The 12,274-nt window shown below is 48.1% G+C and overlaps 7 protein-coding genes across 7 annotated transcripts; 3 read left to right on the top strand and 4 right to left on the bottom strand.

Annotated features, from left to right (window-relative positions):
* Positions 1-427: 427 nt before the first annotated feature.
* Positions 428-862, bottom strand: EDB93DRAFT_1084643 (AIG2-like family-domain-containing protein; the record flags this gene model as incomplete). The annotated part of the gene is made up of 1 exon (XM_041445849.1): positions 428-862. A coding segment is annotated over one exon (435 nt), but the record flags the coding sequence as incomplete, so codon positions are not given.
* Positions 863-1,117: 255 nt separating this feature from the next.
* Positions 1,118-3,953, top strand: EDB93DRAFT_1143621 (OPT oligopeptide transporter protein-domain-containing protein). Its single transcript, XM_041449408.1, has 12 exons — positions 1,118-1,189; positions 1,255-1,324; positions 1,383-1,471; positions 1,525-1,636; positions 1,687-1,854; positions 1,904-2,179; positions 2,238-2,346; positions 2,394-2,434; positions 2,483-2,892; positions 2,943-3,083; positions 3,133-3,341; positions 3,401-3,953. Exons 1-12 carry the CDS (start codon positions 1,164-1,166, stop codon positions 3,787-3,789), a joined length of 2,040 nt encoding a protein of 679 aa, XP_041308164.1. The 5' UTR covers positions 1,118-1,163; the 3' UTR covers positions 3,790-3,953.
* On the bottom strand, positions 3,954-4,765 carry EDB93DRAFT_1143620 (uncharacterized protein). The gene is made up of 3 exons (XM_041449407.1): positions 4,691-4,765; positions 4,342-4,639; positions 3,954-4,268 (listed from the first exon to the last, which is right to left on the bottom strand). Exons 2-3 carry the CDS (start codon positions 4,444-4,446, stop codon positions 4,068-4,070), a joined length of 306 nt encoding a protein of 101 aa, XP_041308163.1. The 5' UTR covers positions 4,447-4,639; positions 4,691-4,765; the 3' UTR covers positions 3,954-4,067.
* A 361-nt stretch (positions 4,766-5,126) lies between these two features.
* Positions 5,127-6,162, top strand: EDB93DRAFT_1143618 (uncharacterized protein). Its single transcript, XM_041449406.1, has 2 exons — positions 5,127-5,451; positions 5,510-6,162. Exons 1-2 carry the CDS (start codon positions 5,371-5,373, stop codon positions 6,053-6,055), a joined length of 627 nt encoding a protein of 208 aa, XP_041308162.1. The 5' UTR covers positions 5,127-5,370; the 3' UTR covers positions 6,056-6,162.
* Positions 6,163-6,925: 763 nt separating this feature from the next.
* EDB93DRAFT_360443 (uncharacterized protein) lies at positions 6,926-9,362 on the top strand. Its single transcript, XM_041456188.1, has 5 exons — positions 6,926-7,088; positions 7,154-8,452; positions 8,508-8,652; positions 8,706-9,107; positions 9,162-9,362. The coding sequence occupies exons 1-4, from the start codon at positions 7,044-7,046 to the stop codon at positions 9,101-9,103; spliced, it is 1,887 nt and encodes a 628-aa protein (XP_041308161.1). The 5' UTR covers positions 6,926-7,043; the 3' UTR covers positions 9,104-9,107; positions 9,162-9,362.
* Positions 9,363-9,660: 298 nt separating this feature from the next.
* EDB93DRAFT_360423 (uncharacterized protein) lies at positions 9,661-10,723 on the bottom strand. Its single transcript, XM_041456187.1, has 4 exons — positions 10,565-10,723; positions 10,214-10,505; positions 9,998-10,129; positions 9,661-9,936 (listed from the first exon to the last, which is right to left on the bottom strand). The coding sequence occupies exons 1-4, from the start codon at positions 10,576-10,578 to the stop codon at positions 9,721-9,723; spliced, it is 654 nt and encodes a 217-aa protein (XP_041308160.1). The 5' UTR covers positions 10,579-10,723; the 3' UTR covers positions 9,661-9,720.
* On the bottom strand, positions 10,600-12,261 carry EDB93DRAFT_1143610 (uncharacterized protein). Its single transcript, XM_041449405.1, has 7 exons — positions 12,011-12,261; positions 11,826-11,957; positions 11,537-11,770; positions 11,352-11,475; positions 11,102-11,287; positions 10,920-11,044; positions 10,600-10,862 (listed from the first exon to the last, which is right to left on the bottom strand). Exons 1-7 carry the CDS (start codon positions 12,116-12,118, stop codon positions 10,764-10,766), a joined length of 1,008 nt encoding a protein of 335 aa, XP_041308159.1. The 5' UTR covers positions 12,119-12,261; the 3' UTR covers positions 10,600-10,763.
* Positions 12,262-12,274: the final 13 nt, after the last annotated feature.

Below are 12,274 nucleotides of genomic sequence, written 5' to 3'. Positions count from 1 at the left end.
TGCTTATCCTTTTGCACATGACACACTCACCTGAATACTGACTTTTCCGTGAAGCAGATCAATGATGACCAAGCGAGACGAATCAGACGATATACCGCAGACACATTAGGAGGAGTAGATACGTGCTTGGAATCCCGCACAGACTGTCATAAAAACTGTGAACACGAGATGGGAGGCATGCAATGCGCCACAGCCTCCATGATGCCAGGTGCAAGACCATGCGATTCAACGTGTACTTCTGATGTTACACTAGTACAGCATGTACTACAAGTGCTGAATACTATCCGTAACTCAACAAGCTTGCAATTAGGGAGGACGACACTCTAGTGTTCTAATGAAAGGTCCAGGAGAATTTGTTTGTCAAGGGAACTGGACAACCTTGGGTGCAATTGATGGCACCTGAGGGACGAGACATCGATATCAACTTTCAACCAGCAAGCACCATTCCACCAAAGCGCTTGAGCCAAGCATCCAGCCTCTCTTTTTCAAAATATTCAAAAACCCAATCCTCCTCTGCTAAAGCCTTTGCTTCCCCCTTCCACACGTATGTGACCGCATCCAACTTGCTTCCATCGGCCATATCCACTACAACTGGGGTTCGTGCGTACGAATCACCTTCGTAGTTATCCAATTTCTTCCACCGTGAGAGGCTGGCAGGAAAGATAACATATCCGTCAACAGTGCGGGTGCCATTGCTACGGATGAGCGCGGGATAATCACGGCGATTGACGCGACGCCTTTCGAAGCCCGTTATTGTCCCAGGTTTACGCTGAGAGAGGACGTCTCCTGCTTTTGACGAGTCGCCCTTTATTGCCCATGCCAGAAGAGGGGCGGCCATTAACGTCCCATAGACAAATATTTGCGCAACGGGGCTGTCGGACGAGTAGTGGTGTCCATCATTTTGAGAAGAGTGATAGGGATCTAGCAATTTCGCCTTCTGCAGTAAGATAATTGCGGCTAGTAACGCAGCATCAATAAATACTCGGTGTGCCACAAATCGGAAAATACCTGCAGGTTGCAGCTGGAAAAGAACGAATTGGCAGCCCCTTGAGTACTTGGGAGCACTCCCCTAGCTGGATTAGCCAAAATTAGCTATTCCCACACCATGCAATATTGCTGTGCATTCAATTCTCAGAGGTTCAGTACTCCTAGTGAGAGATACCATGTCTAGCATATGGACCTGGACGAGGTCAGGCCCAACTTAATTTTCTGTGTAGTCTTCTTCTAATACTTACTTACCGCACGAAACTTCAGTAGGTTGTGGGAACCTCGACAATGTGGAGAGACAGAGCCTGAGCCTGGTTCAAACCAATCCGAATTCACTGTGCGTGGTGCATATTACCAAAGGTCCTCTGTGTATTTATATATCTTGTCTTCAACAGTTCCAAGCAGTCGCTATAGGCCTACTAATAGGCTGCTTGCTATGCTTTACAAACTTATACTTTGGACTGCAGACAGGATGGATTAGCATGTGAGTGTCACCAAGTAACTGACAAGACAATAACTAATACTTCAGTCACAAAGGATGTCACTTCAATCCGCCTTGATTGGTTTCTTGCTATCCAAAATGCTCCCAACCCCCCTTTCTCCGCAGGAAATCATCGTAGTGCAGACCACTGCAGTTGCTACCGGCACAGTGGGTCTATCATCCTCTCCTTCATCACCAGCTGATCGCTTCCCTCACAGATGCCACTAGCAGCAGGCTTTGTTGGAATTTTGCCAGCGTTAGGTCTACTCGAGGAGGATAAGGATGGGAGCCCACCAATTCGTCTCTCTTGGCTTGCTGCCATAGGATGGTCATGCTCAGTCGCATTTTTCGGAGTATTCTTGTCACCCCCCATAAGAAAGCAAGTTGTGCGTTTTGTAACTTCTCTCCATTGAAGGTCCATCTAACACTGAAAAGATCATCAAAGAGCAATTGGCGTTTCCATCTGGCACAGCGACTGCTCAGCTAATCTCTGTCCTACATCGAATGCCTCCTCCAGATACCACCTTGCGACGCCGCTCCGGCTATAGGGCAATCGATACAGAAGATTTGATACAGCCAACCGCGATCACGGACGAACCTGAGAATCACCAGGAAGCCGCTGCACAAGACGACTTTGACGAAAGGGAGGTTGTTCAGCGAGAAGGCTGGGAAGATCTGTTAATGAGTTTCCTTGCTTCCGGGGCAATGACTGTATGCAGTATCCAGATTGTGTTCGCTGGCTATATTCCACTCATGTTCATCTTCAAAGCTTGCCGCGTATTTTTTCCCGATTGTCTTCGCGATTCCGCTATTCGGGAAGTACCTAGCCCGAGAATGGCTTTGGTCATTTACTCCTAGTTTATCGTATGTCGGTCAAGGTGCGTGTGGCCTTGTCCACTTAAGTGTTTACTGAGACCTCATGAAGGCATTATCATGGGTTTCCCCACCACCTTGAGCATGAATCTGGTAAGTTTGATCTCCGCTTGTGTAATAACCGTTTATCATTTCTGTCAGGGCATGCTTGTGGGTTGGGGTATATTATCACCCCTGTCGAAGTACTCTGGGTGGGCTCCTGGTCCAGTCGGTGACATGTCCACAGGCGCGCGCGGCTGGATCCTGTGGATATCTCTGGCCATTATGTGTGCCGACTCCTTCATCTCTCTCCTTCCTGTCGTCTATGAGTATTGCATCAAACTAGTGGTTTTGTATAGACCAACAAAGCCTGGTGACAACGCAGAAACGCATGAAGATTTTGAAGTAGAAACCGCTGACCGACTTGTCCCAGCGAAGTGGGTTATTTACGGACTTATAGGCAGCATATTTGTTGGGACAATTTTGGTTTGGATCGTATTCGGAAATGACGGTATCAAACCATGGGCAACTCTGATCGGTTTCATGATGGGTGGATTACTCAGTATCCTGGGGTGCGTTTTTCGACCCGATGGTAAGTATCTTTAACTGATTACTCCACTAGGGTGCGGGCGCTGGGGGAGACTGACTTGAATCCTGTAAGCGGACTGGGGAAGATCTCGCAGCTCCTCTTTGCTTGGATACAACCTGGCAATGTAGTTGCGAATATCATCGCCGGAGGTGTTGCAGAAGCTGGCGCTCAACAGTAAGGTCCTCCTTCACTATGTTAAATATGCGCTGAAGAGCAACCCCAGAGCTGGAGACCTTATGCAAGACCTTAAGACTGGTCATTTAATACATGCTTCCCCGAGAGCCCAATTCTATGGCCAACTTATCGGATCATCATTATCAATCCTTGTTTCAGCAACTGCCTACACCCTATACCAACGAGCATATACGATACCCGGACCTTCTTTTCCTGCCCCGACTGCGTACGTCTGGCTCAGTCTGGCTCGCCTCCTCCGTGAGATTTTATCGTTGTTAGTTGGTTCAGGCTAATGATGTGTCATTTACTTTTGGCAGGTGATGGACAACTTCCTCAAAATAGCGCCTCCTACATGGTGCTGTTTGCGATAATCTTTGGTGTCATCGCAGGTGTCAAAGTCATAGCTGCACAACGCAACCACCCCTATGCAAAGTGGATCCCTTCCGGCATCGCATTCGCCATTGGCTTTCTCAACACGCCTTCCTTTTCTTTGGCACGTCTGATCGGCGGGATCATCGAATATGTGTATCACAAGCGCGCTGCAAAATCTGGAGGCGCGGATATCAGGTTGATTGTGATTGCAAGTGGCTTTGTGTTGGGCGAAGGAGTGATCAGCGTAATTTCGCTGGTGCTGAAGACATATGGAGTGGGCGTAGCAAGTTGTTGGGGCTGTTCTGGAGGCGTCTGTGCTGGCTGTCCTGCATAGCATTTCGACGAGGCGCGGATGAGCGCACGGGCAGACAGTAATTGTTCTGTAGCTTCCATATTACTTTGCAAAGCTTGATATATATGATGCTCCTTCAGTGTACGGAAAAACGCATGCAATATTACGAGTACCACGATCGGCGACGCTTCGAACAAGATATTCTTGCTCCATTCCCAACACGCATGAATCATATTAAGTATACACAGAACTGGTGGATTAAGACACACGGACGTGCTCCTAGAAAGCAATTGAATTCATACCCGGTTTTTGTATATGAGTCAGCCATCGCAGGAGCCTAAAGTGAAATTAGCCCAGAATATAAACATACCTTGTAGCGGCGCACCCGAAGGGGTACACAATATCCCAGTAGTTCCAAACACCCTTGGTCTTGGTAAAAACCCTAAACTCTCCACGATCTGCACCTCAGCACCATTTGCCATCTCAAACACGAAGTTTCGCACAAGGACGAATATCACAGCCTGGGAAGAGATAACGCCCAGTCAAAAGTTATGTAAAACGAACTGAGACCAATACTCTTGCGCAGCTGCTTACCTCGAGCTCCGAGCCTGTCAACGCAAACAGCTTCCCCAGGCGCATCCGCGCACCATTACCAAAGGTCATCAGATAACGATGGCCATGCAGTGTTTCTCTGGCCATATGCGTGCCTTCGTCCTATTCGAGCCACCGGGAAGATTTGAACGCCTTTGCGTCAGGCTCCCACATGCTAACTGAGCAATTGAGTGCAGCGAGCGGGATCACGGCCACCGTCCCTTTCAAAACTCATACATTGTCGGCAGAGTTAGTACCGTCCGCTGTGCGCAAGGGCTCACTGAGGGGGATCTTGTGTAGCCTGTAATAGGTCAGTTCGAGTGTTTCTATTCAATTTCTGTCGAATACCAACCGATGATGTGGACTCCGAGTCGGAGGCGAAGAACGAGTTCATTCACTACTTATATTATATCTTTGAGGTTCACTCTATCGATACGTTCTGGTGAGAATCAACACGGGTTTAAACTTTGACTGATCTAAGCTATGACAAGATATGTACAAGTTTGAGGATAAATGTTTCGGGGGAGAGATTACGGGCGAAGGCGCGTAGCGCCTCCCGGCTCCGAAAGAACTTTGTCCTGGGGACAAAGGGTGAGCTGCGAAGGCGGGCGGGCCGCCTCGCTGCAGGTCGCTGCTTGTCCTTTCAGAGCCTGAAATGTTTGTAGTGCCAGCGAGGCACTGTCGTCGTGCGTGAGCGCGATGACGAGGGAGAGGAGGGTGGGGAAAAGAAAACGCTGTGTCGACGAAGTGCACGATGTGAACGGTTCGTCGTGGCGCAGAAGCAAGAAGTGCTAACGTCTCGCTTAGCGTTCGCTCAAAGACTTAGCTCTATTTCCTCCGCTCGTGCCTCGCTACGTAATAGAGCGACAAAACAAGGTAATTTCTTTTTCTATCCATTTTGAGGGCCAAAAATTTTCGAAGCTCACGGAGAGGAAATTGGCTATGTCCTATCTGTAGGCTCGATGGAACGTGAATGGAGCCTGAGAGTGCCCAAAGCTCGAAGACCAAAATTGTCGAGTTTGTCTGTCCGCAATGCCTACGCCGACCATAAACTACCGGCGTGACCCAATGATCTCAACGACACTGCTGTCGCAGCTGCCATATGATGTGCGGGTGAGTGTTTTGCGATCGATCCTTGGTTTTTTATCGCTGTGACTGATATGTAACTCAGAGGCTGGTTCGAAGCGTGTTGAATCGTTTGGTTGCAGACTTTGAGAAGTTGTGCCATCGACTTCCAGATTGCTCCACATCTCAACTACGCATCTTGCAGCCAGTGTTCTACATGTATCTCGACCCAGACCGTATTCCCGCAAAGTCAACTCCAGCAGCTACCACTGATATCGGCCTCGTCTACCAGTCACTCCTCGCGACCGTTGCAACTCTGCATTTCGATGGTTCTAGTGTTGGTTCGGAAAAGCAATATCTTATTTCCGATTGGAACCGTATCGCTCCCTGGCTTGCCTTCTTTCATGACCAATTCATTATGTGCAGAGCTGTCTATCGACCCGTCGACAAAATGGTGGCCATCAGGCTTGTTACTAGCATACTGTTTCATGTTTCACTCATTAGTGGCGACAGCGGCAGCGAATTTGAGATGCTTAGCACTCCTGCCCTTTGTCGCCCGATCGCAGAGTTGTGGTTGTTAGCCCTGGAAACCAAAGGCAAAGATGTAGTGTGCTTGTCATCCCAGGCCGGCGCTCGCATCACGTCTTTTTGAGTTTTCGGCTGCTCTGTGATTGCAGAATGCGTTGGTGACGAATCTTTTCTGGCCATGCTAGTCGAAGTGTCAGGTGACATTGACACCGTCACTTCTGCAGCTCTGAAGTACGTCAAGACTATACGGACGTTGGCTAAAGACCCTGATACAGCAACTTTCTGAAGGCAGCTGTCGGCAGGTCTTTTCGATGTTAAGATATGCGCATTAGTTCCACTGACAATGTACCCAGGCTCATCGACACCGCACCACGTGAAACATAGTCTGCATCTGCTAGCCGCTCTGGAAGCTGAGACAATATTTTGACATTGGTTGCCGCTGCACGGTGTGAATATCCGGAAGATCGGGAACGACTCGTGGTCGAGCTCGCTCTTGGTAAGGACGAAGAATCAGTTCGACCTCTTCGACACTACCTCTTTCTATTCAATGGTCTCTCTGAAAATGAGGTCGTAGATCTCTTATTGTCATGGCCAGATCCAAGAGGCCATCTTCGAGGACTACTCATTTGTTCGGTTATCACGATAATCGATCGATATTCGTCCAAGACACGGCAAATTTTATTCAGTCCATGTATTGCATTAGATATGGAGATGCCGGGAACGCTCAGCTATAACGCTCAGCATGCGTGAATTCCTACGTGCTCTTTGGCGGGTCTTGCTTGCACTTCAAGTTGTTCTTGATTTCGGGCTGCTGGCTGCTAGTTAGTACTGTGGTAGTGTACGAACATTCATCGCTTTCTCCAGTAGCTCTGCTTACCCCTCACACACTGTAGTAGAATTCAGTTGGAACTATTTGATTCAGAGTGGCTAAGTAGTGAAGTGCTTTACCCTGACCTTGTTATAATGCCAGAAGACGCTACTTATACTTGTTATACTCACCTAGCGTGTGAACATGACGCCTCGAGAGGATTGCCGCACTACTAGATATCCTTAGATTTGGTCGACCTACAACAAACCCAGTCATTGCATATCACCGCTCATTTTTACCGAGAATGATCTCAGAGAGACTGCTTTCACAGCTGCCACAGGATATACAGGCGAGTGTCTTGCGATTTATCCTTACTAGTTTGTTATCGCGGCTCAACGGTATAGTGTCACTCAGAGGCTGGTCCGGGGAGTGTCGAATCGTTCCGTAGCAGACTTCGAGAAGCTCTGTGATCGAATTGCGAATTGCTCCGCATCCGAAATACGTATCCTGCAGCCAGCACTCTACATGCATCTCGACCCAGATCGCATTCCTGAAAAGTCGACTCCTGCCGCCGCCACCGATATTGAGCTCGCCCGGTGGTCACTTTCCGGGATCATAAAATCATTTAACCACTGTCTTGGCACTGGCCCAAGAGAATACCTAATTTCCACCTGGAACCGTGTTGCTCTCTGGCTTATCTTCTTTCACAACCAGTTTGTTATGCGCAGGGCCAATTATAGGCCGATCAGCAGGAGGCTTGCTGTCGACCTGGTTGGTTGTTTGTTGCATTTTAGCGTGGCCGCCGCAAGCGGCAGGGATGCAGTATTGATCACTACCACGCCCGCCCTTTACTACCCGATCGTAGAATCATGGTTACTCGCTCTCAAAATAAAAGATGAGGATGTGCTGGTCATTGACCAGCATCCTTATTATCGATCGTCATTTGGCCTTCAATTCGCTTCTATTGAATTTATCCTCCCCGTGGCGCGTATAGTATGCATGAAGGACAAAGCCTTTATGACCACCATGCTCGAAGTGTCGGGCGACATTGGCAGACTCGTTTCTACAGCTCTAGGATATGTGATACACATAGGATCAATGGCACAGGACCCTAAAAAAGTCACAGACCCTCGGAGGTCCCTCGGGGCGCTTGCGCACACATTCTCGAACTGTGTTATTGTTATTTTCGAACTAAGCAAGCACAGCGCCGCAGTGCGGGAAGAATTCATCTTACAACTATCCGTTAAAAAGATTTTCTTGAATTGCCGCGCTTTCCAGCTCCTTCTTTCTTCTATAGAGAGAATGGATCCCACAGCCGGCAAATTGTCATTCGTCTGGAGTTTCGATTACCTCGTTCTTCTGCTTGCCCGTGCCAATAACACAATCCCAGTGTTATATCAAGCTCTCCACTCAAATGCCTTCGAAACGGCCATGAGTATCAAAGGGCCTCCTGTGGAAGCAGACAAATATTGTCACAAGAAAAGCTTTCTTGTGATCTTACATGGTTACCTCGTCTACGACAAAATCTTGACCTATGCGTGCACACATGTGGATGCCTGGTCTAGTGCTTTCACACCAAATGTGATACAAGACGAAACCGTCCGAAAGGGCTGGTTGGCAGTCAAGATGAAGATACGATTGTATGCCAGTCTCAAGTCTAGGGAGGAAATGATGAGGCGGCCATCACCTAATGAAAAGGGCTGGATTTTACGAGTCAGTGACAGACTTTGTTGTTTCGTTCCTGCAGGCCAACTTACCTAAAGAACAGTGTTATTGTGGTGATACCAGGGAGGATATTCAGCTTAAGCAATGCTCGGAATGTCAGGTTGTGCGGTACTGCTCAAAGCGATGCCAGCGTGACTCTTGGTACACTCATCACAGGTGGAGCTGTAAATTTTTGAAGGCAGCTGTTGGCAAGTCTTTTCTATTGTTCGGCTCACATCATTTTCGTTGACAATCTGTCCAGGTTCATCGACATCGCACTACGTGAAACGCAGTCTCTGCCTGCTATCTGGCTTAGAAGATCACGTGATCTCGTGTAAATGGGAGGATATTCAGAGCCAGGTAGATGCTGCTCGACGCGAGTATCCGCAAGATCAGGACCGACTCGTTGTCAAGGTCACTGTACATCAGGAAGAAGTATCAGTCAGACCTCTTCGGGACTACCTCTTTCTGTTCAATGGTCTTTCTGAAAATGAGGTCGTGGATCGCTTATCGTCATGGCCAGATCCAAGGGGCCATCTTCGACGGCCATTTTGTTGTTCGGTTATCGCAATATACGATCGGCATTCATCCCAGCAGATCTTATTCAGTCCACGTACTGCATTAGACATGGAGACAGTACGACTCAGCGGAAATCGATGAATGAGCGTGAGTTTATGTTGTTCAGGTCTTGCTCACCGATATTGATATTCTATATTAGGTCGAATCTCGAACTGTGTTATGGTTATTTTCAGGTCATTCGATTCGGAGCCCAATTACCTTGACTTCCTCACAACTATGTTTGCGACGCACCATGACTGAATAAGGTCACCGGGAAGAAACAGTACACTTCGACTGGTACTAAGCCGTAAATGAAGCGAGCCTTGTTCCAATTTTCGAATGTTGGCACCGAATCGACGAATCAGTGTCTGTTCATTATTCGCAACTTTGTCACCGAACATCAGCACCATATCCGAAGCTATCTTGGCAATATGGTTCATGAAGATCGCACGTCATCCTTCGTCTCGCTTGAGAGCGCGAGCAGATATACCCTTGTGGCTGTAATGCAGCCTACCAGGGTGCGGGGTGCGGAGAAGTGTACGTACCCACGACGTGCCCGTAACTCATGCTGCGGAACTACATTACTTATGCCTGCATAAAAATAACATTCGTATTATGCGTGGACTTTGGGGATGTAGTAGTCAGGAACGCACTATATGAGTATGCAATAAGCAGCATTGATGTCTCATATGAACGACACACCAAATCACACCTCAGAATCAAACCAACACCCCAGAACTCTTCACGATCCCTCTCCAGCTCTTCCAAACATAACTCGCAAACAAAGCCGTCTCGTCCAAAGCCTTTTCCGCATGGTCAGCATTCTCGAGGAGGGAATCCAAGAATGCTGGTGCTGTCTTTGAAGAAGTCAGTTGGTGAAGTTCGGCGGCGAGGTAAATGGCGGAGATGGATGCTCGGCGGGTGTACCAAGATGACTGGTGGGTCGGTTGATGGTACAGTTAGATTAGTCACATGCGAAGAAATGACGTGTCAAACCTCTCGCGCATTCCTATGAACGATCCAGCATGCCTGGTTAGATACTTCAGCAGCGTGTTTGACTATCGGGGCAGGGTCCACCGGTAGCAGAGGTAGAGGTAACGAGGAAGAAGAAGCGAGGAGAGCAAATGCCTAAAACACCAAGCATAAGTAATTTGCATGACGGCGAGGAACAAACGTCGACTTGAATATCTTGATTTGATAAAAATCAATCACCTCTGGAAGGTGCTTCAGCACTGGTTCGTTGCTCCTCAGCCTTGCCTTCAACACATCTCCCATTCCTACACTCTCTGTTGCCTCTTTCCTCATTCTACATTTCGCGTCATCAAGCCACGCATGTACGAGTGTCCTACATGCATCGTCTCCTGCGCCAAACAGCGCAGTCACACTCGCGTCTGGGAGAGGATGAACTAGTGGTGTGGGTAGGGATAGGGCCGACAAGGATAGCGCTTCTCGGGTGAACCCATGGGTTTCGATGAGCGGAAGCGCGAGCTTTAGGAGTTTGGCACTGGAATAGATCTGTGTTAGAGCTTTAGCGTTCAAGTTTAGCGACGAAGCGACACAAACCTGGTGGTAGTCATCTCATAAGAATATCAAGCACGTGACTGCAGGAATGGTGTGAAAACTATGAACGTTGCATGATGAGGAACTCAAAAGAAGAAATATGGGGCAAACTAATTAGGTATCCGACAAAGATACCTGTACGTAGATCATAATACGAATGCAAAGCTATGGGGTATATCTCCGCAAACTCAACACGCCAGCCTCAATCGATCAATCCCTTAGTCCTCAAGTACTCCCTATGTTCAGCGCGGTGCGCAAGGACTTGCTTGTCAACCGAGCGCCTCCAAATCGGTATCCCAACCTACAGTCAAGTATAAGTAACGAGTTTAATATTTATCATGGTGAGATGGTGACATACAAGAGCAGCCAAATCCAACACGAAATCGAGAGCGGCGTTGCTTCTAGGTGCAGAACCACGCGTTGAAGCTCGGAACAAGCTTGTAATGAGATCAGCGGTGATGTGTGCGTGACCTTTCTCCACACCTAGCCAGACCAAAAGTGAGGTGAAAGTTGTGGTTATGGTCTCATGAGATGACGTACCTGAGAACAATCCAGCAGCAGCCTGCTCCGCTGTCAGACCTTCATCCGTCGACTCAATCGTTCTAGTAATCGCTGGCTTCGTCTTGTTTTCTTCTTCGAAGCCAGGGGTATACATTGTCGGAGGGAAGAAGATGTGAGTATCAATGCCATAAAGCATTAGTTCTGAATGCAACGAATCAGCTAGTCCTATTAAGCCATATCATCAGCATCACCCTAAAAACAAGGAGTATAGTAAATAGCCATTACTTACCACGCAGAGCATGCTTTGCAGGCGAATACGAAGAATATCCAATAAAAGACATATATCCGAGCGTCGAAGACACCAGTACGATCTTCCCCTTCTTATTCTCGCGCACCATTTGTTTGGCAGCAGCCTGTTCACTCAATATCATTTTCTTGTCCATAATCTGATATAGAATGGAACAGTCGACTCACGAATGCAGTCCATGCCTGTATCCAGTACCCATTCGTCATTCCGCGTGAGAGGTCTTCTGGCTGCATTTCGAGGAGGTACATCGGTTTTGAAGCACCTGCACATGTGAAAACAGCATCTGGGACTTGGCCGCCGTGGGCATCACTAGCAGCTTGGAGCGCAGCAGCAGACTCCTCTGCGGTGTCGAGGGAGAAGGAAAAGGCTTTGAATACTTGGTCTGGGCTTTGGCGATTGGCCTGTGTATGATGTTCATCACGAACAGAGGTATCATGGACACAAAGAAACACGAACCTCAAGCTCTTTCAAAGCATCATCGAGTTTGCTTTGAGTTCTTGCTACTATAGAAACGTGGGCACCTTTCCGCGCGACGAGTTTGGCGAGTGCAAGTCCGAGACCTTGACTACCGCCTGTGATATAGACATGCTATCGCCATGCGCGTGAGTTACTGAATCATCGAGAAAGACTTATTGGCTTACCAAACCCTTTGGACTCCATTTTTTCGATGAAAACATGAAAGATGACGAGTAAACAAGTATGAGGAGTAACAAAGCCTTGGAAGCAAACGACGAGATCCAGTCAAACATGTACCTTATCAAACCTTGAGTGCTTTCGGTTTGATTGTCATAAACTGGTGGGCCAGCAGGTATTATCAGCTAGTAGTACTTGAGCTGAAAATCAGACATGAACGGTCTGACCGAGTCACCGTAGGGGATTACTGAACCCGAACAGCCACCGATCAA

Source organism: Suillus bovinus (genome assembly GCF_016758785.1).
Source record: "Suillus bovinus strain UH-Sbo-P2 chromosome Unknown EDB93scaffold_24, whole genome shotgun sequence".
Taxonomy (NCBI): Eukaryota; Fungi; Basidiomycota; class Agaricomycetes; order Boletales; family Suillaceae; genus Suillus; species Suillus bovinus.
This window is presented reverse-complemented; position numbering and strand designations above follow the sequence as displayed.